The 26,985-nt window shown below is 37.1% G+C and overlaps 1 protein-coding gene across 2 annotated transcripts in view; it reads right to left on the bottom strand.

Annotated features, from left to right (window-relative positions):
- LOC106099741 (LIM domain transcription factor LMO4) overlaps positions 1–26,985 on the bottom strand; it is a 121,498-nt gene that overhangs the window by 28,850 nt on the left and 65,663 nt on the right. For both annotated transcript variants that reach the window (XM_013278381.1, XM_013278380.1), the window contains exon 2: positions 21,475–21,839. In XM_013278381.1, the coding sequence (XP_013133835.1) occupies positions 21,475–21,767 (293 nt within the window). In that variant the 5' untranslated portion in view covers positions 21,768–21,839. The remainder of the gene's footprint in view (positions 1–21,474; positions 21,840–26,985) is intronic.

Genomic DNA, 26,985 nt, shown 5'->3' with positions numbered 1-26,985 from the left:
GTCCCGGCGTTGTATGTGTTGATTGTTGTAAGGAACATAATTTAAAATCTCCCGGCGAGATCATTAGTGGAGGGAGGCTGAATGTGGGAGGGATGGGGGACAGGACACTTTACCCTACATCTTTACATATATGAACAAATCTTTTTAATACTTTATGTGAATACTGAAAGCGCAATCGACAGAGGCTTAACGAAATTGAGCAAATGTTTATCACCTTCTTCAGTAGCTTAAGACAATCATCTTTAGTCGTGGGTTATAAAATATTTATCACATTAAAATCTATTGGCTCACAGTCTGAGTTAATTGAGGAATATATTCAGACACATATTGTTAACATCTTACCACCTCATTTGTGTTAATGGATTGTGAGAACTAGCGAACATAGATACTAAACATGATAAAACATTTATTTACGACTACAATAAACGATTAACATATTTGAGTTCTACAGAAGGAAAGATCAACAACCTAAAATCGAGATAGTCATCTTATGCTAAGATAATATATAAAACGTCACCTTTGAGATGAGGGAAGTGAAATTATGCAAAATTTTGCTGAGTTCAACAAAAATACATAACTGTAGCAGTTTGGTTACCAATAAAAGATATTAATCCTTATAAAGCACGATATTTTAAATAAACTTTATACCTAAATACACTGTATAAAGTATTACTTATCCACTTAATAAAATGAAACTTGCTTGTGTCGGAGCGAAATCCTTTAAGAAACTTTACGCGAACTAATATCGCAGTGATAAAATGCGCTAATATGAAAATTGCCTGAAAAGTATTAAGTGGTTCGATGAAGTATGGGAACGTGGTGTGGGTGGAGGAGAGGTGGAGGGGTAGGGGGAGGTGATCGGAGACGAATCGCTTTCAATAAAGCCTCCGCGGCGTCCGGGCGCGAGATGTGTAACTTGTTGCGCCGCCGCTGGGCCCGCACTGCTGAAGATGCGAGGAATTCTGACCTCGTTATCGTAATTTTATTTACTAGCACTCGCACAACTTGGTTTAGGCGATAAATCTAATTAGTAAAGGTTATTTAAACTAATATTTCTCTCCAATAAGAAATAAGCTGATCATGGCATATAGCACCGAGATAGCTTAAGAGTATTTATGATTTCGGATTTAAATAAGTTAGATTAGGCCTTAAGAAGTTGAGATAATCATGTATCGCTAAATAAATTAGATGTATAAATTAGTTTATAATCTATAGATTAGAATATTTTTATAAAAGCCTTCAATTCATAGCGGACTCTATAAATTGTAACGATCTTGATCGAATCGGATAATTTATAGCTTCGTAATGGTTTATAATTATGTCATAAATTATTCAATTTATATATTAGTGTATTTAAAAGGTTTAATATGCTATTGTATACCTCGATATATAATTATCAGATACAATACTAGACAAAAAGGAAAAGGTGTAATATATTTGAACGTTTCTGAATAAGAATGTTCGAGAGACGGTGTATTTGATATTTACTATTACTAAGATTTAGTACTAAATGCTTTGTACATTTTTAGAAACTATAACATATATTTAATCAATTATTTATAATGGTAGAAAGCGCTACATATCTTGTATCAATATTTGCGTAACAAGATATATTGTATAAACAACATAAAATAAATTAAGCCACTATTAAAAGACACATGTTTATCTTCAAAATTGACGTTTTTAATGATATCATCATTAAAGTCAAGCATATTTCATTCTAAATCGATATCATTATTGAATATTAATTCAACTGACCATTGCTCGTTTTTTTATTTGCATAAATTAAATGAACTGGCCCAACGTGTCGGCCTTCGGCAACTCGATCAAATCTTTATAGTTTTCTTCATTTTTTAATGGAAAACATACTAAGAATGGGCGAATAGATGTGATAACAAGTCGTATTAGAAATATATTTGACATATAGGGGGCATTGACTCATGTTTGTATATTTTAACATACGAATTGTCTGTTTGCGGGTTATTTGAACTGTATTCTGATAGCGACCTTTCAATATCTTTCGACGTGTCTTTTCTATATCTTAATTTGTATACTAAGGCAAACGTTTATAAAAAAACATTTTTAATTGCATTGCTTTTTTTCTAATTGTAAGCAGAAGCGTTTAAGTAATTATTTTTATCAAAGTCGTTAAATTTTATTTGACATAGAAGTACTGTTAGATTTGATAGGTGTTGGACATATGTATGTCTAATTGAATTCCAATTTTTAAATACATATTTTAAACCCCAAAACTTCATAGTGACAGAGAACCTTTTGGGTTCAGTACAAAATCAAAATAAAAAACCGGACAATTAAAATTCCCTTAAATCTAGGTCTCACATGTGGTATAGGTAAACCGCATATGGGATGTATTTTTAGCGGTGTTTATAACAATGCGAGTTCGGAGTGATGCTTGCTTCACACGAAGACAACATTGTGTTGCAGAGCAGTAGGCAGTAGGTACGTTAAGTTTAGCATAATGTATTAATCTTGCCATCATTGTCTCAAACAGTATAGTTTTAGATTATGCAGGTTAAAAATTTCATGCAAAACCTAAAGCATGCCTTGCATTGCAAGTAGTACTTCACTCCCTACTGCTCTAGGTCACTGTTGCCTTCGTGTGAAATTAGCATGAGAGCGGTGTCGGTGTATCAAGTTAGCGCATCGTTAGCAAGAAACTCGTTAGCGGCGCGTGCCGGCGACAAGCCAAGAATTTAATGACATGTGCCGCCCGCGCCGCGCCCGCCACCAAGCCTGCATGGCTCAATCAGGACGCACCACCGCGAATGAATCTGCCCTCTGATAAATGTTTTATGTTTTTATCCAATCTAAATATATGGCGATAGCTAGTCAAGCCTATTTAAATCCTGGTCTTTGCAGGACTTATACTAGCCCACCGTGGATGTGCTCTAGTGCATTGATTTTTAAATTTATGATTTCACTAAAATCAGGCGCTTTTCAGGTTTGTACTATCTACACTCAAACATAATGAAAGGTTGTGGCAGATACCGATTATTTAACATTATCTTTTACTATCGCAGCATAATTTTGTTTCACATTCACAATATTAATTAGTTATTCATTAAGTTTTTTTTTATAATTAAATATGCCTGTTGCCTCTTTAAGATTACCCATTCGCAGCGCGGAGTTGTGGAAAATTTTAACATGTCATAAAAACACGTGAAACTACTAATGACATTGTTACAATAGCACTGCCTGTATTGAGTTATAGAGCTGCTAAGATGTTAAATTATTTACCTCCTGTTAGGTTAATTAAAAAAAATAACCCGTTGCATTGGAATAATTTCAAAATAGGCCTACGTTCAGCAGTGGACGACTTATGACTGATAATGAATGTAAAAATTTAAATAATACAAAACAATTGATTAAAAAGAGCTCAAGACTAAAACCTAACAATTAAAAACAGAGTTATGTAAAAGATACTTTCTAAATTAACTCAGGAAAACAGACGTTAAATGGTAACGCAGTTCCAATTCTTTACGAAGCACATTAAAAAGTCCATAAAAAAGTAATCATCTAAAATGGTTACAATATGAGCAGGTAGTTGTCAGTTTATGGAGACTGGTGCAGTCGAGTTTAAAAAATACAAACTATTTCGGGCTTTACGATAAACATTAACACGGAACCGTGAAGCAATCTCGTATTCAAATTGACATAGGTAGTAAAACAACAGAGCCTCCGGACTAAGTTCTATAAACTCGTTCCGAACTCCCCTCTACACACTCTATCGGCGATTTTTAATTAAGTCCCCAGCCAGCGCGGAGCGAGCGAAGTAACACCATCAATTCATTATCCTAAACTCCGGCCCGATTGTTCCTCCGCCCGCTACTTACGCAAACTTTCATTTTAATCAAGCGTTTAATTAAAAATTATCCGAGAAAAACAAAATAAGCCCGTTAGGGCTGAAACTAATTAAGGCGCATGCGATGAGCCGGCCGACAACGGGCCGTGAGGTGAGCGGCCTTTAATTAAACGCTTGTTCTACTCCAGTGGCCGCCGCTTAGCGGAACTATTACATCGGCCCCGCGGAAAAACCTGACAAGTGTTAGGGCGGGCTCGCCATGCCTGTGCAGCCAGCGTCTACATGTCTACACTATTCTACATATCTCCAAATTTTACGACGCGATGAACAGCATGTGCTTAATGACTTTAAAAAAAAATATACAAGAAAGTACATCAAAAGATTATTTTACCGAAGCGAAATTGCCTGTAGTACATTTTCAAACAGATTAAAACGAATTATAAGTAGATGTTTCATTGTTTAAAATGTTCTCACGTCTCTAATCTTTTTTATGGCCTATTTGTATCAATTGCTGTATTACGTGTTTGTGAATTTATTTTTAAATATACATTTATATTATTCATATAATTATAAATGGCACTACGAATGTACGATATCTATACTATTATAATCAAGGGTAGACACACACTTCTTTGTTGCCTAAGATGTCAGCAATTACACAATGTTTTTGAATAATTCTTTCTTTAATATAAAGCCCTTCACTTACGTCACGCTTTAGGATATATATTTTCACGCCGCTAAGTTTAGGGGTAAATATATTGGATAAAAGCCCTAATGTGGGAAAGAGACTATAAGTTGCTGCCAACATCAAGGAAGCAAGATTACCGAGGTTTGTAATATCATGTCATTTTGACATTTGCTATTGATAATTTGACAAATGTAAACAATAAAATAAAGTTTTTATAATTTGATGCGGATGAATCCGCACTCGAACAGCTAGTTGTATTTTAAAGACATAACGTTATTTTTCTCACAGATAGATAACTTGTCTACTTTTCATTATTTCTGATTATTGCGACTGATTTACGTATTACGTTTTAAATTCTAATTCTGTTCACCCTCATTAGGATTTATATCAATTAGTCTTTACAAATATAAACATATATTTTAATAGGCTATTACTTGTGTTATACGTTTGGCAAACCGAGGCCATTATTCATAGACCGATCCGTTGGTTATAAATAAAATTTAATTTGGAGCCGAGCAGCAGTTTGTAGGCACAAGTTTTCTAATTAATGTTAATTTATCAATTAACTTGCGCTACGAATTAATTATCTCAGTATTACAGCGGCCAGACTTTATTAATAAACTTCTACTAATCAATCTTCCGAAACAGACTTTGTGGAAACGAAAGAAGTTAATTGTCTTACATGTTGGTAACGAACCTACATAGTTAATTGATAACATACTTATGTTAAACGTTGACCATAAATATGGGCCTTTAATAACGCCTTTTTAAACTTAATGACCCTACATCGGATTGTATCTTGTGTAACAAACTTGAATTTCCATATTAGTATGTTTTTTCTCAGTTTGCTTAGCTTTATGATTATTGCCGCTGAATGTTGTACATTTTACATTTTAATCAATGGGTTGGTATCGATTTGATATTAATTAGAACGTTAGTCTAGAATCTTGCATAACACAAAGGACGCCTATAAATAGATACAATTTCTTTCAAATACTGTTTCCTATAGTCGGCTTACGTGCTTCTTTTATTTAGATCCCTTACCTTCTTTAAAGTTATAACAAGCTTAGCACGAAACAGGTTAGTTATTGTGTTTTAATTCTAATTTTGTTGCTTAATGGCCGGAAATTAGATAAAAATATCTTCAGACAAAATTATCAGTGCATAATTTGCATACATATGTAATGGTCAAATTGAAACAAGCTCTGGTCAAATAGCGATTTAATTGGCGAGGTCACGTATTAATTACACCAATTAACTGTAACATTCATAAATAATAATAATTTATTACTGGAAACATTTGTCAAAAGCCGCACTCGCACGATGAGCTAATCGACTATCACCGCTAATTGCCCCCGTCTGCCTCCGCGCCCCATCCCGCACCTCGCCCCCTAGCCCCGGCGCAGTCCGCGGGCGCGGGTCTCCCCCTGCCGCCAACTAATTAGATAAGTTTGCAACTCGACTCTACTTCTGGTGCCCCGCTCTACCGGTAAGCATCAATCTTTTTAATTAAACATTTTTGACGCTGCAACGATTAACCATCGAACTACTTTCTATGCTAATTCTTATTCGTACTTAAGTTCAAATGTTACTTTATAAATAACAGAAGACTTTTAAAAAATATTGATTTATATTGCAACTTAAAAAGGTAATCTCCTAAATAAATAAAATATGCGGACCAAAGTTTTTTTTAACATAAATAATGTGGTCCAATTATAGTTTTGTCTGTCAATATAATGATACAATGGGACATTGTCCGTCCGTCAGGCTGATTAAGTAAATAAAGGGTGCCGATGCGAGACTCCTGCGTTGATCTTATCTGGCGACATTTATAGACATTCCCGCGCTAAATAAACCCTCTATAAATGGGATAGAAGGTGGTGATGTCAGTAAAACGTAGCTAGTTGTTACCGTTGCAAGTTGTAGTAAACAAGTATTTTTTTGTGTAAATGACACGCCAATGAACGAAAGTTTGAAAACTATGTGTGTCAGAAGTCTTTCCGTTAAAATACAAAGTGAATCACTTGAATATTTGAAGGAAATGTATATCAACATAATGACTTATAGACTAGAGAGTGTCGTGTTTTCTGTCTAGATAAATTAATAGTGCCGTTAATAAAGTTCTAGATCTAACAAGTTTGTTGCTAACGTTGATATATCCTATGATTTACCAAATTGTATACTAGAAGAATTGAATTTTGTTAATGTAATGCTGTTTTAGCCAGTCATGTCATTCCAGATTTTAGATTTTCAACTAATAGAAAATAACGTTCCTGCTTTACATCAAATTTACAACATAAACAGAGAAATAAAGGCATCCCTTTAAGAGTTGGTGTTAGTACTCATATTAATACCTAGATTTATTATTAAGATTTTGAATAAACTAGAACGGTTTTAACGAACAACTGCAATTAGTCAAAGTGGTGCTTAGTCAGCGTATGCGGTTCTCATATGATGTCATTAGTGAAACTAACTCGACGTCGGCATGAGCGGTGTCCGGTAACGATCGTTACTGGATCCTTTATTTAGGGCAAAGGCGCGCAGTAATTGGACGGGCCGGATGCAGCGTGCGGCGTGCGGCGTGCGGCGCGCTCACAGGTGCGCGCCCTCTCGCGGCAGCACACAGAAATGAGGGCCAATTTGAATATACTTCGGCGACAGATCGATTAATTGAGTGGCAATTAAATCTATAAAAGTTTTCTATTTCTAATCTTAAGTAATTAAGTTGTTTTCGCAAATAATTCTTTTGTTGTTTTCATCGAATTTCTGATTTGTATTAAGAATGTCACTACAGTTTTAGTTGAATTTTAAATTTATGCTTAACAAGTTTAAGTAAATTAAGTAGCTATGATACTAATTAAAAATATTTTAATAGCACATTAATTTAAACCAATTACATCAAAAGCTCACACATATGTTGATTTCTAGATTCAAGTATAATATATGCGAAAATTCATTAAGTAGTAAAATTGACTGGGCATATATATTTTTTTTAATTTAATACGCCATTAATATCGTTTATGAATGTAAAGGCAATCAAACTCGTTATGGCCAATAAATGTTGCACGGTCACTTTTAAATTATATGAGAGACGTGAACGAAAACCGCTATCAGAAGTTGGAATTATGGCGAATTAATGTTTAATTAATATCGAGGTTTCGTTTTTTAAATTAAATAGAAGCCTACGCGGTTGTCGCCACCGCAGGGACAAAGGTGATAAATTATGCCTACAGATATTACTGTTGTCAATTAATAATTTAATTTTAATTTATGTATTTGTAAATCTTTTATTTTTATTGCACTTACCTAATCTATACTCTTCGTCTATAATTTGGGGAAGAAAAATAACTAGAACCGTAATTGTGATCACCATGTATGTAATCTTACCAATATTATAAATGCGAAAGTTTAGATGGATGGATGGTTGTTTGTTAGAGTTTGTAGCCTAAACGGTTGATCGGATTTCCATGAAAATTGGCATAGACGTAGAGGATAGTCTGGAAGAACACATAGGCTACTCATTTTCGTTTATTTTTTAATTCCACGCTGACGGAGTCTCAGGCGAAAGCTAGTAGTTAGATATGACGAGGACACATTTAATATGAAACATACTAAGCTAATTATTCTATATGTGATAAAAAGTATAATAATAAGTCCCAGCTTCGTTTTCGTATAAAACTTTCAAACGAGAATGTAATAAATCGCAATGAAACAACAAAACGTGCGAGATAATGGAATTATTAGAAAACAATCTCGGCGGAGGGTCAACCGGGCGGCGGTGGGAGAGGGGAGTCGGGAGGAGGGGAGGGGCTGTCTAATTAGGAAGGGGGGCGGAGGTAATGAGCCGCGATCGCCGCTTCGATATAGCGGAGGCTATTTACGCGGTGGTCGCTCTGTAAAATTGCGAGGTTTTGTTTCAAAAGCGGTAACCGTTTGAGTTTTGCGATTAAGGAGTTTAATTAGAGTGTTGTTTACAAGCTCATTACGACAGGCACCGGAGGGTAACGGCCCCCAGATATCGGCCGATAAATTATGGACTTGAAAAATGAGTTGCCCGCCGGTTAACTAGATTCCGCCAGAGATTATAGGCGAATAGACTCGCTCGATGAATAAACATCGACTTCATTTTCATTCGTTTAACAGCTTACTTTGCGAACTTCTGTTTAACTAACGAGCCGTGCAAGTTTGTTTTAATAAATGACTGTTAGTGTACCAGAAACTAATTTATAGAGATTGATATCGATATGCAAATATAGCAGACTTGTTAATACTGACGAGTTAGATTCTAGCGGTTACGGTCGCTTGCCGTAACGCTGTGAGATTTAGGTTCAAAACTCTCCAAATATTTTTAGAGATGACATATATTAATTGAAATAGCTATAACAATTACAAACAGAACATGACATCGTGATAGTGGTATGGTTTATTAATAATTGTTTCTAACGATTATTAGCTTTATAACGTTTGTTTAAAGTTAAATTTCACAGATAATCGGGCGAAGGAATCCGCGAATCAAGTCACGTGGCGGTTTCTGAATGAGACAGGAGAGGGGAATGAGGTGCGGGGGCTGCGCCGACGGGCGCGGAGCAACACAAAGACTTTTTTACCCGCAATAGACATCCCGCCGACATCATTAACGTATCGGCGGACCTGGCCTCGCAGTTATTCGCTAATGTGACAACAACACAGAAAACCCGCGCCACAAATGAGGGACTATCTTTTTGGCTTAGGTTGAGTACATACCACAGGAGTAAGTTTGGGAGGTTTTATAAAATTTATTTATTAGGCTGCAGACTTTGCACTGAAGCTGGCAGCGCATCTATGTATTTTCTTAATGTTGCGCACCTCAATAGTTAGTCTATGATTTGCTTAGATGTCTCTTCCTGATAAATTTAGACTAAAGATGTTATCATAACGAAATTCGTGATATTTTTCAAGCTTCGTAATAAAACATTCTCATACTTAAGTTGTGTAGCAAAGATATTGAATTCTTTCGCATTTCTATTATTACGATATGAGTAGGAAGACTTAATAAGTTCCTTTCAAGAAAATTAGTAAATATTTCATTTGTTGCCTTTTGAATAAATGACGAGCAATTTTATATAATAAGAAACATAGTGGGATATGAGCTACGAATGATATAATTGGCAAATATTATCTTAAAATATTTCATGAAACCTTGAGCAAAGAAAAGAAAAAACATTTTTTTTTTAGATTCCATATGAATTTGGCATCACTTTTATACATAAATGAACTAGAAAATATTTCTTTCCTAACTCTTTGGAGTATCTGGAGGGGAGAACAAAATGTTTAGAAGATGACTAATGAAGTCATCGCTTTTAATCGATATATTATCAGTATGGGAATATTCTTTACTATGCCAGCAATGTCATCGTAAAGGTAAAGAAATAATGCCGGTAGTTTCTCCATAATTTTAAAATGAATCTTACGATTTCTGAGATTTGACGACATACTAGAATATTTTACGTTCGTGGTGTGTCTCCGGCATCGGGGGTGTATTCTAATCGCGCGTTAGCGTGGCCCGTTTTTGCGCTAACGAACAGGTTGCGTTAAGGCGACGGCTACGGCGACGGCGACGTGAATCGAGTCCGACGGGGAATTTCGCCTCATTAAAAGTTGTGACCTGCGGAGGAGGCAATTTGAAGGCCCGCGCCGACTTCGCCTGTTACTTATTAACGACCGACTTTACACTATCACTCGCGTTCCGCCCACTGTCTTTGTTTTATATTACGACTGTACCCGCTGTCGTAAAACTCTAAATATAATCAGGGACATCGGACGAACTTACGCACTCAAAATTTTACATACAATTTAAAAATTCTTCGCCAAATTTTTAACAAGTCCTCAAGGACACGGACATCATCAAGTCATCAAGAATACCTCTGCCACGATAGGAGTGCTTTCTATTATTAGATACATGCTGATGAGTCGTTGGATGACAATTTTGAAAGCAGATTAGTCTATAGAGTTATAAGTGCATAAAAAAAAAGTTTAACTTAGTAGAGAACTGTAGTTAACTCTCCTGTTAGTCTATGAGATGAATGATAAGATATTTTTCAATGTGTGACACGGTGTGGCCAGTGATACACCATCATATATTATTAACAGCATCCCTCGCGTGCGCGGCCGCCCCACCTGCCCCACTCGAATTAGTAAACAAACGTCTTTACGAGCGGTTTTACGAGCCCCACGATATTTCGGTCTCGCGCACGCTCTTTTACGACATAATGAATTCGTTGATGAACTAGGTATTAGAAAGTTTCGAAATAGACGCGTCTGGTGACCGCCTCGTCGCCGCGTGAGATACGGTTCGTGGTCAGCGAAGAATGTGCATTGTGATCTCCATACATCACTGATCACCTCGAGGTATGTTTCGATTGCAATTTACTGTAGCTGATGTTCAAATTCACATGTACTATTGAAGATGTGGATGTGTAACACGGAACAGATTTATCATAAAAATAAATGAATGATGAAATAGAAACCACGCTACTGGTATAGTAAAATATTGTACAGTAACCCTAATTAATTATTATTTAAGTGATTGATTTAAGATGTGAAAAATTTCCAAGTCGGTACATTATTTAATGGTTAGTTGTTGTTTTTATAATTCAATTTATCACCTAAAAGCACTACCCATTTAACACATTGAAATCCATAAAGGTTAACCATGTAATGTCATTTATTGCAAGCGATTAAACAATTCTAAAAATGTTTTATGATAAATTCGAAGCGGAAGTGGTAGCACGTGTTCGTAGGCCGGCGACACACGAACGGACAAACAAATTATTATATTGTTACCAGGCCTTGTAACTTTCGTAACTTTAGATAACATCAACCTAATTAAAAGGAAATAAGCTTATAATTTCACTATTTATGGTAGTCTTCAAAGCCTTCTCAGTATTTATCTGGAAGATTATAATTTGTCTTTTGTTGTAATAATGCTTCGCGTGTTGTGTGTTGGCGGCCTAAACAGTATCTGCAACCGCTAAAACTATTTCTGTGTGTGACATTGCACGAGGAGACATTGATTTATGACACTATATAAATGTACTAAAAAAATACGACCAGTTTACACGCAGAGCTCTTTCGTTGTTTTCTGCTGAACGTATTTTAATTAGCTTAGCATAAATTCTTTCAGTTTTTCTAAAAATTTATAATATCATTTATTATGAAATGTTATTGGAATCGGTATACTGGTAAGATGAATGATGAAAGTATGACAGAGCAAATTTATATTGGACAGGATCAATATGATAGATTGTTTACATACTCGCTAAGGGCCGATATTAGTATAAGTAACTGATATTAATGAAAAAGAGTCCAAAAGGCTTAAGAAATTAAAATTAATACTTAACCTTTACCTGAAAATTGTTCAACTAAACTACAAACAAATAAAAAAACACTAGTTACTGGCCAAAAACAAAACATACAAAAAATTACAAAACATTAATGAAATAAAAAAAATAAGTTCTTGACCAAAAGAAGAAGGCTTAGCTAATGTGGCTTCCAGCTTGTCACTGAAGGCCGTGCTGGTTTTCTGCCTCCCTATAACTATTAGTACATGGTTCAGTTAATATACACTAGCTTTTGCCCGCGATTCCGTCCGCGTGGTATAATAAAAATCGAAAATAAATAGCCTATGTGTTCTTCCAGACTGTCATCAAGATCTGTATCAAATTTCATCGAAATCAGTTCAGCTGTTTAGTCTACAAACTCTAACAAACATCCATCTAAACTTTAGCATTTATAATATTGGTATGATATATAATTAGTTAATCTAATAGTTTTATACTTTTAAAGTACTAAAACTAACCAAAATCTAATGAATTAGGTGTAAATTACCGTATAGCTTGTACGAGGTGATTATAGTGAGGTGGAGGAAGTCGGTGGCAAGTTCTCAGTGCGAGAGAGCGGCGTCTCATAGTTATGCGAGGTTAACACATGAGGTTAATTAAGATCAGAAGCGGGATCTATAACTAGCTAACGTACCGCCGACACTCGCGCCGAGTTTGCCGAGTGCTTCCCCTTAATTGATACGATTTGATCGTCATCACGAGCACTCGCTTATTGCCGCTACGCATTTAATCAAATTTACGTTTCGTTAATTTAAACTGTTGCCTTAATGAATAGTGTTCTAACGCGCTTGTGATGTATTAATTAATTTATACAGATTATATTTTCTTGGTTTGTGGTGTTTTTAAACGATTGATAAATTGCGCGGAAGATATGATACAAATATCAGTTTTTCGTTTTGTTAAGTAAACAAATATGATAGTATTAAAGATCGTATTAAACGTGTAAGTAGATATTTTGATGTCTATATTGGATTTTTACGTGAACAGTATTTTAATGTACTTTGTGGTCGCTCTACTAAGAAACAGTTACTTTACTAGAAACCGTATAAAGCAACGCTTTCCTCAAACTATGCCCGCAAGCACTTATCAGTTTTAGGTAAACCTATTAAACATAGCTACTGGAAAACTATGAATGTAAATGTAATAGTAACAGTTTTACGGTAACTTGACACCAAATTCCTCTTCGATATTCCAAGTCAATGTTACTAATGCAAAAGTTTAGATGGATTCATGGATTTTTGTTAGAGTTTGTAGCCTAAACTGCTGAACAGATCTCGATGTAATTTCGGATTGATGTAGATAATAGTCTGTAAGAACACATAGTCTACTCACTTTAGTTTTTTTATTCCACGAGGACGGAGTCGCGTGCGCAAGCTAGTCTATCAATGTCTCTACTAAAGAGACTTAAGACTTTAACGAGCTTGTTGGTATTATATTTAAAAGATATATTATAGTATAATTAATATAAACATCATACTTTAATTAAAAACTCAACAAATTAATCGCAAAACAGAAACAAGCCAAGGCAGTGGTAATTGGAATTACGAAGATAATACATTGTTTCATTTTAATAATGTTAGGTCTAAGTTAATTAAATTCTGAAAAGAGTTTTATTACAACCTTAATTACATGAGCGTCGAGAATGCGCTACAAGTAATTTCACTAAAACACGTTTTAAAAATACAACACGAACATTAAGAATGTACAAGATGTTTGTGTGGGTGGTGTACATTTAATTTAACTAGTTTATCGGTTTATTTTGTTTTTTTAGCAGTAACTATAATGTATATTTTTATCCCCAGGACTCAGTGTCGACATGTAATTATCTAATTTTTAACTTTATCTTTCAAACAGACAAAGCATAACTTTATCAACTATGAACACAGAAAATTAAACGGTACCCATAAATTAATGATATCATTCTTCAGTGTGACGCAGTATCGCTTCAAACGGAATACATAAAGTGTATTCAACAGCTGTCAGCGTGTTACACCGTGTCCAGGTCCTAGTGCTCAACCAGCGTGACACGTGCGTGACATTCAGCAAGTGGCGACGGCAGTATCTCCACTATTATTAAAAATTCCTTTGTCAGAATTGGCCATCGAATAATGATTAGTGACGTGTCACGAGCTTCGTCCGTCATACTTGCGCCAAATTTTCACCGGCGACTTTTTTACCGTTTTTCGCTGGCCGTCCCGAGCGCCGGGCACTGCGTTTATTTATTAACAAAATTCGTCCGTCCACCTAACACGTCTCGCAGTCGCCGCCGCGCCGCGCCTGCCGCGCCGGACCAACGCTGACCGTAACGCGCTAGAATTGAGTTTCAGATTAAACGTCGAAGCGGCGATGCGTTAAGGCTTTTTTCAGCGAGCGGCCGGCGTTTACGAGGCTGCATAGGCGCGACGCGGCAATGCGTCCGTGCGCTCCACCCATATCAATTTCGAATAGGTTTCCTGTCCTATTCGAGCGGCGCGGAGCGATTGCGTTTTGATCGTTTTGTGTGTAAAACTGTTGCCCTAAATTAAACGCTTTAATAATAGAATAGAAAAAAAATCGCCGCTGTTGACAGAAGCGTCGCGCACGAGAGCGCGGATCTGATTTTGTTTAATTTTTTATTATTTAGTAGCTGGTTGGATGTAGAATTGGACGTAATAGGTGTGCACAGCAGGTCATACGATGCCATGATAAATCATCAATTACATATTTGGCAATTAGCAATAGTGCAGCTAGAAATTGAATTGAAGCATGGCAGTGCTCGCTCACTAATTAGTGGTGCGGCGAGCGGTGCCTCCTGCGAACTAATCAGGTGGCTAAATAATGTAGTCGTGACGGCGTCGTTAGCGCTCGTGAGACAGACGTTATTAATTAACATCACATACCGCGTCCCCCGCACCGCCCGCGCCCCCCGCGCCCCCCGCAGCCACCGCACGCCGCAACTATCCCTTGTTAGTGTTTCCTGTTCATATTTGGTGCAACCGATATTCCTAATTGATGTACTTCCATAAATCAATGAAGTTTGTATAATTTGAATTTTAGATTTGTGATAAATATATATTTATGTGTCGACTGTTTACCATTTTGTTATTGCAGATATTGAACTTTTGATTCGTGTATTGGGCACAGGCGTATATTTGCAATTTTCCCTTATGCATATGCAATAACGTGTGCAAACAAACAACCTCTTCTGCAAGCAGAGGAAAACATTTTATAACATGCTTTTCCGATCGTTGTTTATATTTGAATGTTCAATATTACTCTGAACGTATATAAGAAAATGGAAGACGAGCTGTATCAATTAAGGGAAGTGTAGGTAGCGTCAATTTATTTAACAATAGGCTGAGGAGGGAGAGGTCGAGATTGGGTCATCTCGTGAATTCCTCGTGGCTTTCTGTAACACGACTTGGCGACAGCGACAGCGACAGCGGGCCGCAGACGCTCCACGAACATGTTAGACACCGACATCGCTAAATTGATGCTGACAAATATCTCACAACAAATATCACGTTAACTACAACTTTACCTAAAACGTTAACATTGAAACCAATAGGATTTATCAATTCCCTGAACTAGATGCAATTTATAATGCGTTACATATAAGAACAAACTTGTACTGGTAGTGCTTGTTTCTTGTCGAAGTAGATATAGTTGGGTAGAGAGGAAAAAAATTCTATAAGGCGTGCGGAAGTGATGAAAACTTTGTGAAGCTAAGCTAATTCAACAAAATTTACTAATTTAATCAACTTATCTGACCTATGTTCCTTGTCTATACTAATAGTATAAAGGTGAAAGATTTGTATTTTTGTATGTATAATGTACGAAAAGTAATGGGTCGATTTAAAAAAAAAATCAACATTAATATCTACATTATCATTGAGTAACATAGGCTATATTAGTTACAATTTATATTTTCGCGCGGACAAAGACGCGAGCAATAGCAAGTAGATTTTTTGCTACAATAGAGGATTAATTTGAGTAAAATATGGGTATGTTTGAAGGGGTATATCCGCTTAGTGCATTGATTTACACATCAGCACATGTGTGCGGGGCACATATCATGTCCCCGGCAGGAGCGTCGTTAAATCTGCATACCGTCATACCACCGCCTCGCACCCATTGCTCACATATCACCATTTTAACTATATTAAGTTATAAAAATGTGATTAATTAATTTTGCATTTAAAAAAACAATACACAATCTGTGTTTTCTAAAGCCGTGCATTTTTTATTTGATGAAAATTTTTAGAGTTAATAACATCCTTGAATACCTGATTGTGGTTACTATTAAATGTCGCTGTGCTAATTAAATGTAACATAATATTACATGTATGTGTTAAACGTTGCATTTCCGCGTGCGTCGCCGCCGGAAGATAATATATCTTAGCAGGCGAGGTCGACTGCCTCAGATACCGATCGAACAAAGGTACTATTAAAATACGTATTAATTACTTCAAGGATATACATATAAGTACATATGTTAATGTCTTCCGGTTGCATAAAAAGACATAGTCAACGTAGAAATGTTATCATAAACAAGTATGGCACTTCTAAAATTACATAATTAGGTAACAATAAAATTAGGTTGCCAAAGATATTGATAGATAGTGGTTCACTTTCGTGGAAGGATGTTTTCAGCGTGGAAACAAAAATTCAAGATTACGATTAAGCAAAGAATTAATCGTGATAATTAATGTTTAATTTATTGTAAACATGAATATAAACAAAAGGGTCTCCAAATCTTGATAGTAAAATATAGTTCATAAGTTAGGGCGGGACGCCACCAAAACTAAACGCCGGCCGTCACTGGTATAGACGAAGTGGATATCAGTAATCGAATCTCAAACAGAGATTGGCGTTTGCCGGACGCTGTTTAGACGCTGCGGCGGGCTCGGCGACGGACGGACAAAGAGACAAACGAAATTAATTGGGGTCATGCGCCGCCGGCGTAATCTAATCGCGAAGCCATATCCTACGGGCCTTTTACGCGGACCCAGTGTAAGGAAACTTGCTCTAACTTCGATATCGCAATTAAATTGCACGCACAAGGTTTGCATGTAAGCGACTATAATAAATTCTGCAATGCCGGTTGGAATCAGTAATTAGTTGAAATAACATTAGATGCAAACCCATGTTGCTTAAATATGTATTTATTGATACGAAATAAAAATTAAAATCGTTGAAAAATCTACTTTTAAAATCAAATATAATACACTTTGTTCTGCATACGTTTAAATTACATATAACTTTTATTTCATCGTAAATCAAGATTCTTAGAAAATTTTAGTGAAATTTAAACCTCAGTGAGAGCAATAAAATGTTAAAAATAATTTTAAAAATGGCGTGTGAATGAAATGTGACGATAATATAGCGAAATATTTATTGTGCGGCGTCAAAAAGTATTTTATTAAAGCACGTGTCCAGGGCGGGCGGGCTCCAATTTGGGCGCTCGTTAAGGCGCAAAAGACGCGCAGTTTAATTGCAACCGCTCGCCTCTAATGAGGCCCTGTGTCCCGGCTCGAACGTTTCTCTTGTGCAAATTGACATTGTACGTGAATTGATGTCGCCATACTCGTCCCAATACCGAAGCCTTGTGCGATGCGATGCGATATCGTTTCAAACGGTTTAGCTCGATATCTAGATATTATCGTATTTATCTCTAGCAGTTGTAAATTATTTGAGACAATACTATATTGGTAACTACACATATAGATGATGTAAAAGCTTTTTATTTTCACATAAATTACAATTATGTTTGTGACATGATAATCGCTATTTAACATAATACGGATGTATTCGCTTATTAAATACAGTGCAGTGAACAGAATATTTGCTCAGTTCTGTTAACAATATGAACTGAATACTGTATGTTTATATTGCATTTCCAAACGCTAATTGCTTTTCAATGTAGGACTTACTTAATGATCTGAAATTAGAAATGTCTAAACCAATACTCACTCATCAGCAGGAATCGAGAGCTTCCAGTTATAGATGCATCGCAGAGCCAGACGATAACGATTCTTATACTAATAGTATTATGGTAGATATTTCTAAATTGAATATTTTTAATAAACGTATTATTGTAACAGTTAACTCTTTAATAATGTAATGTTATTTTTTTTTTTTTTATAGTAAAAGGGGGCAAACGAGCGGCGTGTACACCAAGGTGGTCAACGACGCCCATGGACATCCGCAACACCAGAGGAACTACAGATGCGTTGCCGGCCTTTGAGGAAATGATAAGCTCGCTTCTTGAAGGACCCTAAGTCGTATTGGTTTGGTAATGTTATTTATATCTCTAGTACGTTTTATTAAGAACTAGCTGTTACTCGCGACTTTGCCTGCGTGAAATTTAAAAATATAGCCTATGTTACTCACAGATAAATTACCTTTCTAACGGTGACAGAATTTTTACAATCGTCCCAATAGATTTTGAGTTATTTCAATACATACAAAACTTTCTTCTTTATAATATTAGTATAGATTATTGTGTTTCGATATTACGCACATTTTTCTTTTAATTGCGCGATCTTATTTATTGGTTCCAAATCTATCAACATTAACATGACTTACCATGAACAAAAAAGAAACATCGTAACATGAATTACAAATTTCGTATATGACGTCGCGGGGCAATAAAAAGATTTTATCCACTATAACTAGTTGCAAATGTGCGGACTGAAGTTGCGAGGTAACTCCGCGTTAGATCGTAGTAAGAAGTTGGTTTCGGAGGCGGGTCGTTAGCGGCGCGGCTGATTGCCGATTGAGCAGCAATTGCCTTGATTGACGCCGCGCGCCCCCCGCACCCCGCAGCGCCCTAACGAACCCGCTTCAATGCCTGGACGTGCCCGAGGTTACTACATCCGTACAGTAATGTCGGACACCTCCCGAATACTATATATGAATAAATTACTAACTTTTTTTAAACGAAGGAGAACGAGTCCCAATATATTTTGCGAACCCAATATTTTTACGAAGTTTTTGAATTTTTATTTTACTCATTATTGAATTTCAGAAAATCATAAAGCTCTATTGTCCAAGAACAATTTACTAATGTTCAAAGTTTAAACATAGGTTTGTTTTAACTACTATTAGATATCATAGTTGAATCGTGTTCCTATAGATACACATTTATTCTAAAAATAATCTTGTTAATATTAACAAGAGAGACTGTACGTAGAATATTGAAACCATGGCAACCCTTGTTGCGTGATCAATCTATTTTGTAGCAATAAGGATTTTTTAATTGTTCTCTATAAACAATTTGGGTATGATGCGTAACTAACTTTACCGTTCTATGATTACAGTTGTTAGTTCATTATTTGTTTCGTAATATTATTTAGAAGATAAAATGCACATAGTTCAATTTAACATTTGTAAGTTATTAATAGTAACTTAATTAAGCAGACCGTTGTTCGGTTTCCCTCCTATCTAATGAAAAAAGTAATCAAGACTTATTTGCGTCCCAAAAATCATTTAAAATACAAAGATTAAAAAAAACTGTTAAATAAGCATAGAAAAACTTATTTGTAATAATATGATAATTAGTGAATAACTAAAGAGTAGAATAAAAAAATATATCTTCAAACTTCTACGGTTATATTATTTAGATACTTGGTTAGAATCAGTCCATGTCCGAGCTCCGTAGATGTGCTACGTGCTACGAGTTTTCTGATTGCCAGTTGACTCGAATAATTTGATTCGATTGACGTCGACGTAGCTGTACGTATCCGGTTCGTTTGTAGGCGCACAACATTCTTGCATTGTTTCGTACGTGTCTCGTAATACCGAACACAAATTCTTCAAACAAAGCCGTATTACTACATTAAAGAGATAAGGCAGGCTATAAATCCTAATAAGATTTTAATAAAGCTAAATATTTGTTTAACATATTCGACGCCTTTCTCCCGTTGTAGGAATCGGAAGGCGGTATTCTCGGTTAATTACATGCGTACACAGCAATCAGCAGCGCGAAGCGTCATCGGCGTCTTTACGCAGCCAGACCGCAATCCATCACATCGAGACAAAAGGCGAGAAGCGCGCCGGCGGTTGTTTGCGTGAGAAAGCGCTAATTTCGTTAAGGAGTCTCAATCGGGGAAGACGTGTAAGTAAAGTCGTCGGAGCGGCCGGGGCGGTCGGGGCGGCCGCCGCGGGAGCGATTCGAGCGAATTACCGTAATACCGCACCTGGAGGCGCGGGGGCCGACTCGTTAGTTGTTGTTTGCCGAGTGACGCGGGTCAATCAGCAGAGACATGCACGGAACCGCACTTCTTCATCCCCCACGCGTCCCCCGGCGCCCCCGCCCCCGCCCCGCAGCCCGCGCCGCTCGTTAGGCCGCGCCGTCTCTGTCAACTGAGAGACGAGCTTTATCGAATCTACGACGCACGAGCCGCGCCGCGGTCGGCCCACTCTTCGCTCCTAGTTTGGCGCACGACCACCGGTAAACAAGGGAAATCAGTGTAAAACGAATTTATATTTCCTTTATGAACGACAAATAGAGGGATCAAAGGCACTTTAAAGGATATGTTGATTGTGTCAACATTAATTAGCTGTTCGAAACCACATTCTAAAATAGTTGTATACGACAAAAATAATTATGTGAAAATACACGATGGCAATGATAGGTCGCATTGCTTAGTGACGTTTGAAAATTCAGATAATTGGGTAGAGAATTCCTTTAGTCTGACTAATTAACACAAAGGGGGCTCGCCAGCCAGCTGCGGTCCACGTGGTGAGATCTGCGCGTGACACTATTCTACTATTTCAATATTCTCTATGTTCTATCTTATCTAATTCATTTATTTAGCTTTATTTATTACCTAGTGGGTGAGAAGTATTTTGTCGACTTAAATGTTGATTAAAATCGATATGTGACAGACATTTTGTATCCTTGTTGTAAAATGTTCAGTATGTCGTAATATTATTCAGAGATGTTATCGTTCTTTTTTCGGTGAAACTAATGCGTCGTGAAGCGATTTAATGAATACAGCGGCGGTAGGTAGATGGTACAGCTATACGGAACGGTTAATTAGTGGCAGAATGAAGTAAAAACTTCGCTGGCGACGTCCTAAATTAGTCCTTAGCGTTTTTAACGAATCCAATTTAGAGGGGCCGAGAGACGACGTCGATCGGCCGCCGCGTGCAAAACTGTTACTTTTTGCTCGATTCTCAGGTAGAAAATACAACGGTTCGAGGCATTTTCATAACAATGCGCCCGCGGCTTTCTCGGTATACTTTTTTCGGTGTTCGAAACGTTTGACAGACACGCTATTGTCATCGTTAGATGACAAACTAAAAACCGAACCTTTTATAGATAATCAAAGTCAGAGATCGAACGTGATTCGAGCCGCAAAGTGAGTCGAAGTGGACGCTAATTAACAATTTTTAACGAGGTCGAAACGTTTATCCTATTAAGGTCTCTAAATCGACTAAAGTAAGAAACGCCTGGAAGTTCTATGTTGGTATGATTTTAAAAGTTGCCAATTAAACTTAATCTACCAAATACGATTTTAAAAAATAAAATAATTATAGAATAGTAAATACCTTCAAAAATTCAATCAAAACAAAAAATTTGTAGTAAGATGACATACCTCGTATAGTCGTTTTTGCATAATATCATGCCGCCTTTGAAGTAGAAGGAGCGACCCATGTCTGCGAGCGCCTGCCCGCAGCAGGTGCACTTGAGGCAGCCGTGGTGCCAGTACCGGTCGAGCGCGTGCAGCAGGAAGCGCTCCACGATCTTGCCGCCGCAGCCGGCGCACTCCTTGAGAGCGGGGTTGTTGTTGTTGTGCGGGTAGTCGTGCCCGTTGGCGGCGAATGCTGCCTCCGGCGAGGGCGGGTGCGGCGAGCTCAGCTCCCCGTACCCGTGGTAGTGCGGGTTCATGCTCAGCGCGCTCGCTGCCAGCTTGACGGTTGGGGCGGCGACCGCTCGCCGACACCACCACAACTACACGCCCTGCACACAAAACAATACCACTTCTAGAACATACTACTATACTCTACCTATTGACTAGTGTTGAGTTAAAACGGTTTACATGCACACTTTTAAAATGAAAATAAAAATGATACAAAAGTTGAATAATGAAAAACATAAGTGAAGGCAATTTTGTCGAGTCGACGCGCAATGAAACAGTTTTCATTAAACTTTTTACGGCGAGGGGACGAAAGATTTGGCACTCAATTTACCCGACACAAATAATAATGGCATTGACGGGTATAGAAAATTTTCTCCAAACAGGTTGACCCTTTGAATTAATTTTTCTTCACGGCCTTTCGGGCAGCGGAGCAGCGTAGGCCTGCGGGCGGCCGCGTTTATAAAATTTTCCAATTAGCAATTTCATACAATTAGAAGCGAGGCAAGAGTGTCGGGGTGCGAGGGGCGCGGGTAGTGGGCCGCGGGGCGCGGGGCGCGGAGTGCGTCAACCCGATCCAATTAGCTCGCGGCCGGCGGAGCGGCGGGACGCCGTCTGAGCGGCCCTGTCGCCATAAAACTTAATTAAACGTTTTAAAACAAGTATTCATTAAAGAATAATCAAGCTTATGTAGTCATAAATAACCGGATTGTCCCGCGCGGAACGGGTGCCGTAATTAAGACTGCACAGAGTTGATCAAACGCACTGATTTGAAACTACCCTTCATTAAGAGAACGCGAGGCGGGCTCGGGAGCTTCCGCTGCGGTGCAGAAACTAATTAAGAATAACGGACGCTTTAAAAGCGTAATTAATTTAGATTGTAATTCTATTTCTCTGAGACTAAAGTAGACAATTATTTTGGTAGCCCTTTCTTTTGCAAAGATTCGGTTTGCTAAACGTAATGTCTTAAACTGGTTCGCCCAAGGAAATAAGTACTTAAACGTTTATAGCGTTCGTTTGAATTCAGACCATGTAATATTAAGACGGTTATACAACGAACTAAGGGCAGGTATTCATAACCGCTGTCAGTGGTGGCATGGCATATCAATTGGAAGTTGTAGAGCTGAGCGGTTGAGAGTTGCGAGCGTGTGGAAAGCGATTACAGGTCGGCGGGCGAGCCTAATGAAGGCAATAAGGGCCAGGTATTGGTGGCGTGTAGAACACCCCGCGGCTGCGTTGCGTGTCTACTAATGAGCGAGCCGTCGCGTGCGCAACTATCTCGCTTCGTTAAATCGCTCCGAGTACCGCCGATTTACGGTAGTCGTATTAATGTCTTTGTTTTGTTAATTTTGCGAACACGTGTTAGACATTCGAAATACGAAGCAGGTAGCTAAGATTGTTATCTTAGCCCCAGGCTGTGTTAAACTGCGGTATGGATTTAGGTAGTTTGATCCGTCGATCTTAAATGCTCTATTTTCAAGTGACTCAAGGGTTCAGCATGTTCATTCTATTTTTTAGACATGACATTTTCATACTATTTTTATTTCGTGGATATGAATACATTACAATTTTTTTAATGAAAACTTATTTGCGGTTAACATTCTTCAATTGCTTCTCTCATTACGAAAAAGCATGTCTTAGGTAACTAACCGGTGTAAAATGTATTAATAATAATTGTCTATCATAACTGCTATGAAAATAGTCTTAATATATCGAAATTACTCAGTTTAGTTAAACAGTCGAAATGTACAGTTTAAAATGAAGGTGTAAAGAGTTAAAAATAGAATTAACGAATGGTAATAAATAGCGCGTAACTAACAGTAGTAATATAAATGTGGCAAATTGTTATTACTCGTGTCAAAGGTAACGCAGTGCGTGTCGACTGCCGCCCGGCTGGGGTGGGCTGGGAACCTCGCAGGTGCCGTTTTCATTATTCAAGCTCCATTGATTGGATACTTTGTTGCCGTTTAAAAATCTTATTAGCAACCGGCAATAGCTACGCGAGCCCTTATTTACCTGGTAAGTGATTTTTTTCAATTACAACGATGAACGGCACATTCGAATGTCTAAGGAGGCGAAACTGTAAGTCATCTTGTTAGTGGAACGTTTTATTTCCGCGCTTTTCCACGACGCTCCGTTCGTTAGGGACGTACTTCGATGAGTTTACATATTTCCATAGACGCTCCGTTCCTTTTCAAATACGCTATTATTCGATGCAGCGGCATACGACTTTATTTGTGTTTTCTCAATAAATATTGGTACGACACTAACACGATATCTGCTTTACGTTTGAGTACATGTTTTTTTTATAGATCAAAAATTCATTACCATCAATTTTATTCAATGCAAAAACATTGAACAATCTTTAATGTAACAGTCATCTTAGTACAAAGGACTAATTAAATTTCGATACCTCTATCGTAACGTATTACACGTATACAGCATTCACGTCAATGTATGAACTGTTCCTATCAAATGTACATTAAGCAGTAACAAAGTAAGTGGCCACAATAAAAGCAACAACACGTATCGGTCACCGGGTCTCGGGTTCCATTGCACGGGGACTCCCCGGCGCCCGCCCGCCGCGAATAACGTAATTAAGGCGAAACCGCCGGCGAAATTAAACGCGAAAACGGAATGAGAATGTGAGCCTAATTAGAGCCGGGAGCGGGGGAAGACGTTGCACCGCCACCCTCCGCGCACACCCCTTCAGCCCCCGCACTCACCCTAACTCCTGCATAGAGTTAAGGGAATCGGAACATCATCCCGTCTTAGAGTCACGTTGCACGGACCTTATTGCATTTGCATACGGAATAGCGTTATTGTCTTTATACATTTCTACAGAATAATGAGACAAATTCGTTTATCACATAACATTAAATAAGTTAAATACGAGTAGATATTCTCTTATTAGATTTAATTGTTAATTAATATTATATGTAAGTAATGTTAGGAATGAATAAAGCAAATACTAAAATCTTAACAGTTGTTTAATAAATTATGAAAAATGCACCACTATTTAATTTCTACACATAATAGAAATATATACATTTCACAACAATAATATACTTAGTACTTCGGGGTGAGTGTAGCTTAAGTACTGAAGACGCTGTACACTAATTAAACGTAACATCCAATGTCCGTGTAATTTCTACACATTGTAATTTCAAATTGTTATTTCAAGACAAATTAATTAAGAACCGGTTTACATTGGCCACACAGTGCTATAGTTAGGTTCAGTTACCAAGGTTACGTCACTATTCGAAAACCGATGCTTTGCGAACCCGAAAATAAAACCGTACCGGCCGCCGGCTGCATGGACCCAATTCGTTTTCTCTTACATTCATACTAATTAAAAAACTGCGGACAAATTGGAGGCCACTCTCGCCCACGGGACATAAAACATCCATTCGATTGACGGCTCGCGCTCCCTTGATTAATTTTATCCGTACATTTTAAACTTTTTCATTACTTAATTGTCGAGCTTCATTAAGTAAGATTTGCTTTAATGGATGGTAATATTGATGTCCGCAAACGAGACGAGTACTCTTTGCTTTCGATTCCGAATTGTTTGTGTCGAGTCCAGTACATTTATTATCACTGTCTCATCCGTAATTCGCATTTCCGAAAAATAAACGATGAAGTTATCCTTTGATATTTGCTTATTATAGATACACTTATACGTTTTCTAATAGTAATCCTTTTTATAAATGAAATCATAGTAATAATAAAAATAACATAGTAATCGAGGTTAAAAATTCATAAATACAATTAAAAGTAACATAAACGATATTTCCCATTAGCAGATTTCGTGAGTAATGACATCGGTCATACATTCATCATTCCGTTTTTCAATTTATGTATCATTAGACTATTATTTAGAATATTTATTTTGCAAGACTTTTAATAAATGTATCAGCATGTAATTTTATGAATATGAAATTTAAAACATTTTATATGGTAGTGATTTTTATTTGTAGTTCAGTTGTAGGTTGCCTATTATTAAGGAACACGCTTTATGTGTTCTACGTTACAATTTTTTCTGATAAGTTTTCAACAAATTTTTCCTAATTTTAAAATTGGCAGGAGTAGAACGACTTGTCATTCGAATTTAATTCTTCCCCTGAACGTAATTAGGGTGCAAATTCTTTACTAGTAACATGTTTATGAAGTTATTAGACGTTGAACTATAAAATATTTAAAATAAATGAGTTGTAACAGTACCAAAACGTGGCTAATGTGTAATATTATTTGCATATAATGACCGCTAATGGCCTCGGCGCATTATTCATTGGGCGTGACCTCAAAATGGCCGCAAGAACCGTTCGATGGTTACAGAGTTTTGTGCGAATTATTATTTTCATATTAATATTGTATTACCATACTGTAAATTATTTATTCAATTTATGCGTTTAAAGTATCCAGTTTAATCGTTCGATTAACGATTTATTAGATTGCGAATATCTTACAAAATTAAACAAGGTATTGATACCTTCATAGAAAAACTGTCTGAAAACATACGTAGAATATCGGACCATTTAATTTATTACGATAACATCTTCTTATACATATTTAAACAATACAATCAATAACTCGAGCGAAGTGCGAAGGAACACACCAACGTATACACTTGTATAGCGGAGGGCAGCAAACAGCGTAAAGAGCCGGCCGGTATTAACTCGGGAATGATTGTGTGGCCGGCCTGTTAACCAATTAATTTGTCCTTCCACGTCAAACATATTACAGTAGCGGCAATTAGTGTAACAGCAATCGCACGTGTAATATCGCTTTGTACGTGATTCCTATAACCAATTATTGCAATAAATGGAAATTGTTAATTCCAGTTCCGATTGACAGATTTCGGTTTATTATTTTCCGTATTTATGAGATTGAAGAGAGAATATGTGTATTAAATGATATACTGCAATATTTTTTACGGTAATTGATGATTAATTTAAAAGGACACACTGTATTACATCAAAACATAGGTCGACTTAATAAAAAAAAATAACAGTCAAAAGGCTGATTATAATTTCCCTGTGCTAATAATTTTAAACACAAAATTTAACAGATTAAAAAGTAATTCAAACTTTTAAGAAGTCGGAATAGATTAAAATTCACATTTCGTATGAATTATAAAATTCTGTCCAACGTTGTCTTGACACTTAGCGTGCGTTCGCACGGGCAGACTTTGTACGCCGCGGTAAAGTTCAAGGTCAGCAGACTTTTTACGCCCACGAGATAGGTGTT

Source organism: Papilio polytes, unplaced genomic scaffold, assembly GCF_000836215.1.
Source record: "Papilio polytes unplaced genomic scaffold, Ppol_1.0 DF824102.1, whole genome shotgun sequence".
Classification (NCBI taxonomy): domain Eukaryota; kingdom Metazoa; phylum Arthropoda; class Insecta; order Lepidoptera; family Papilionidae; genus Papilio; species Papilio polytes.
This window is presented reverse-complemented; position numbering and strand designations above follow the sequence as displayed.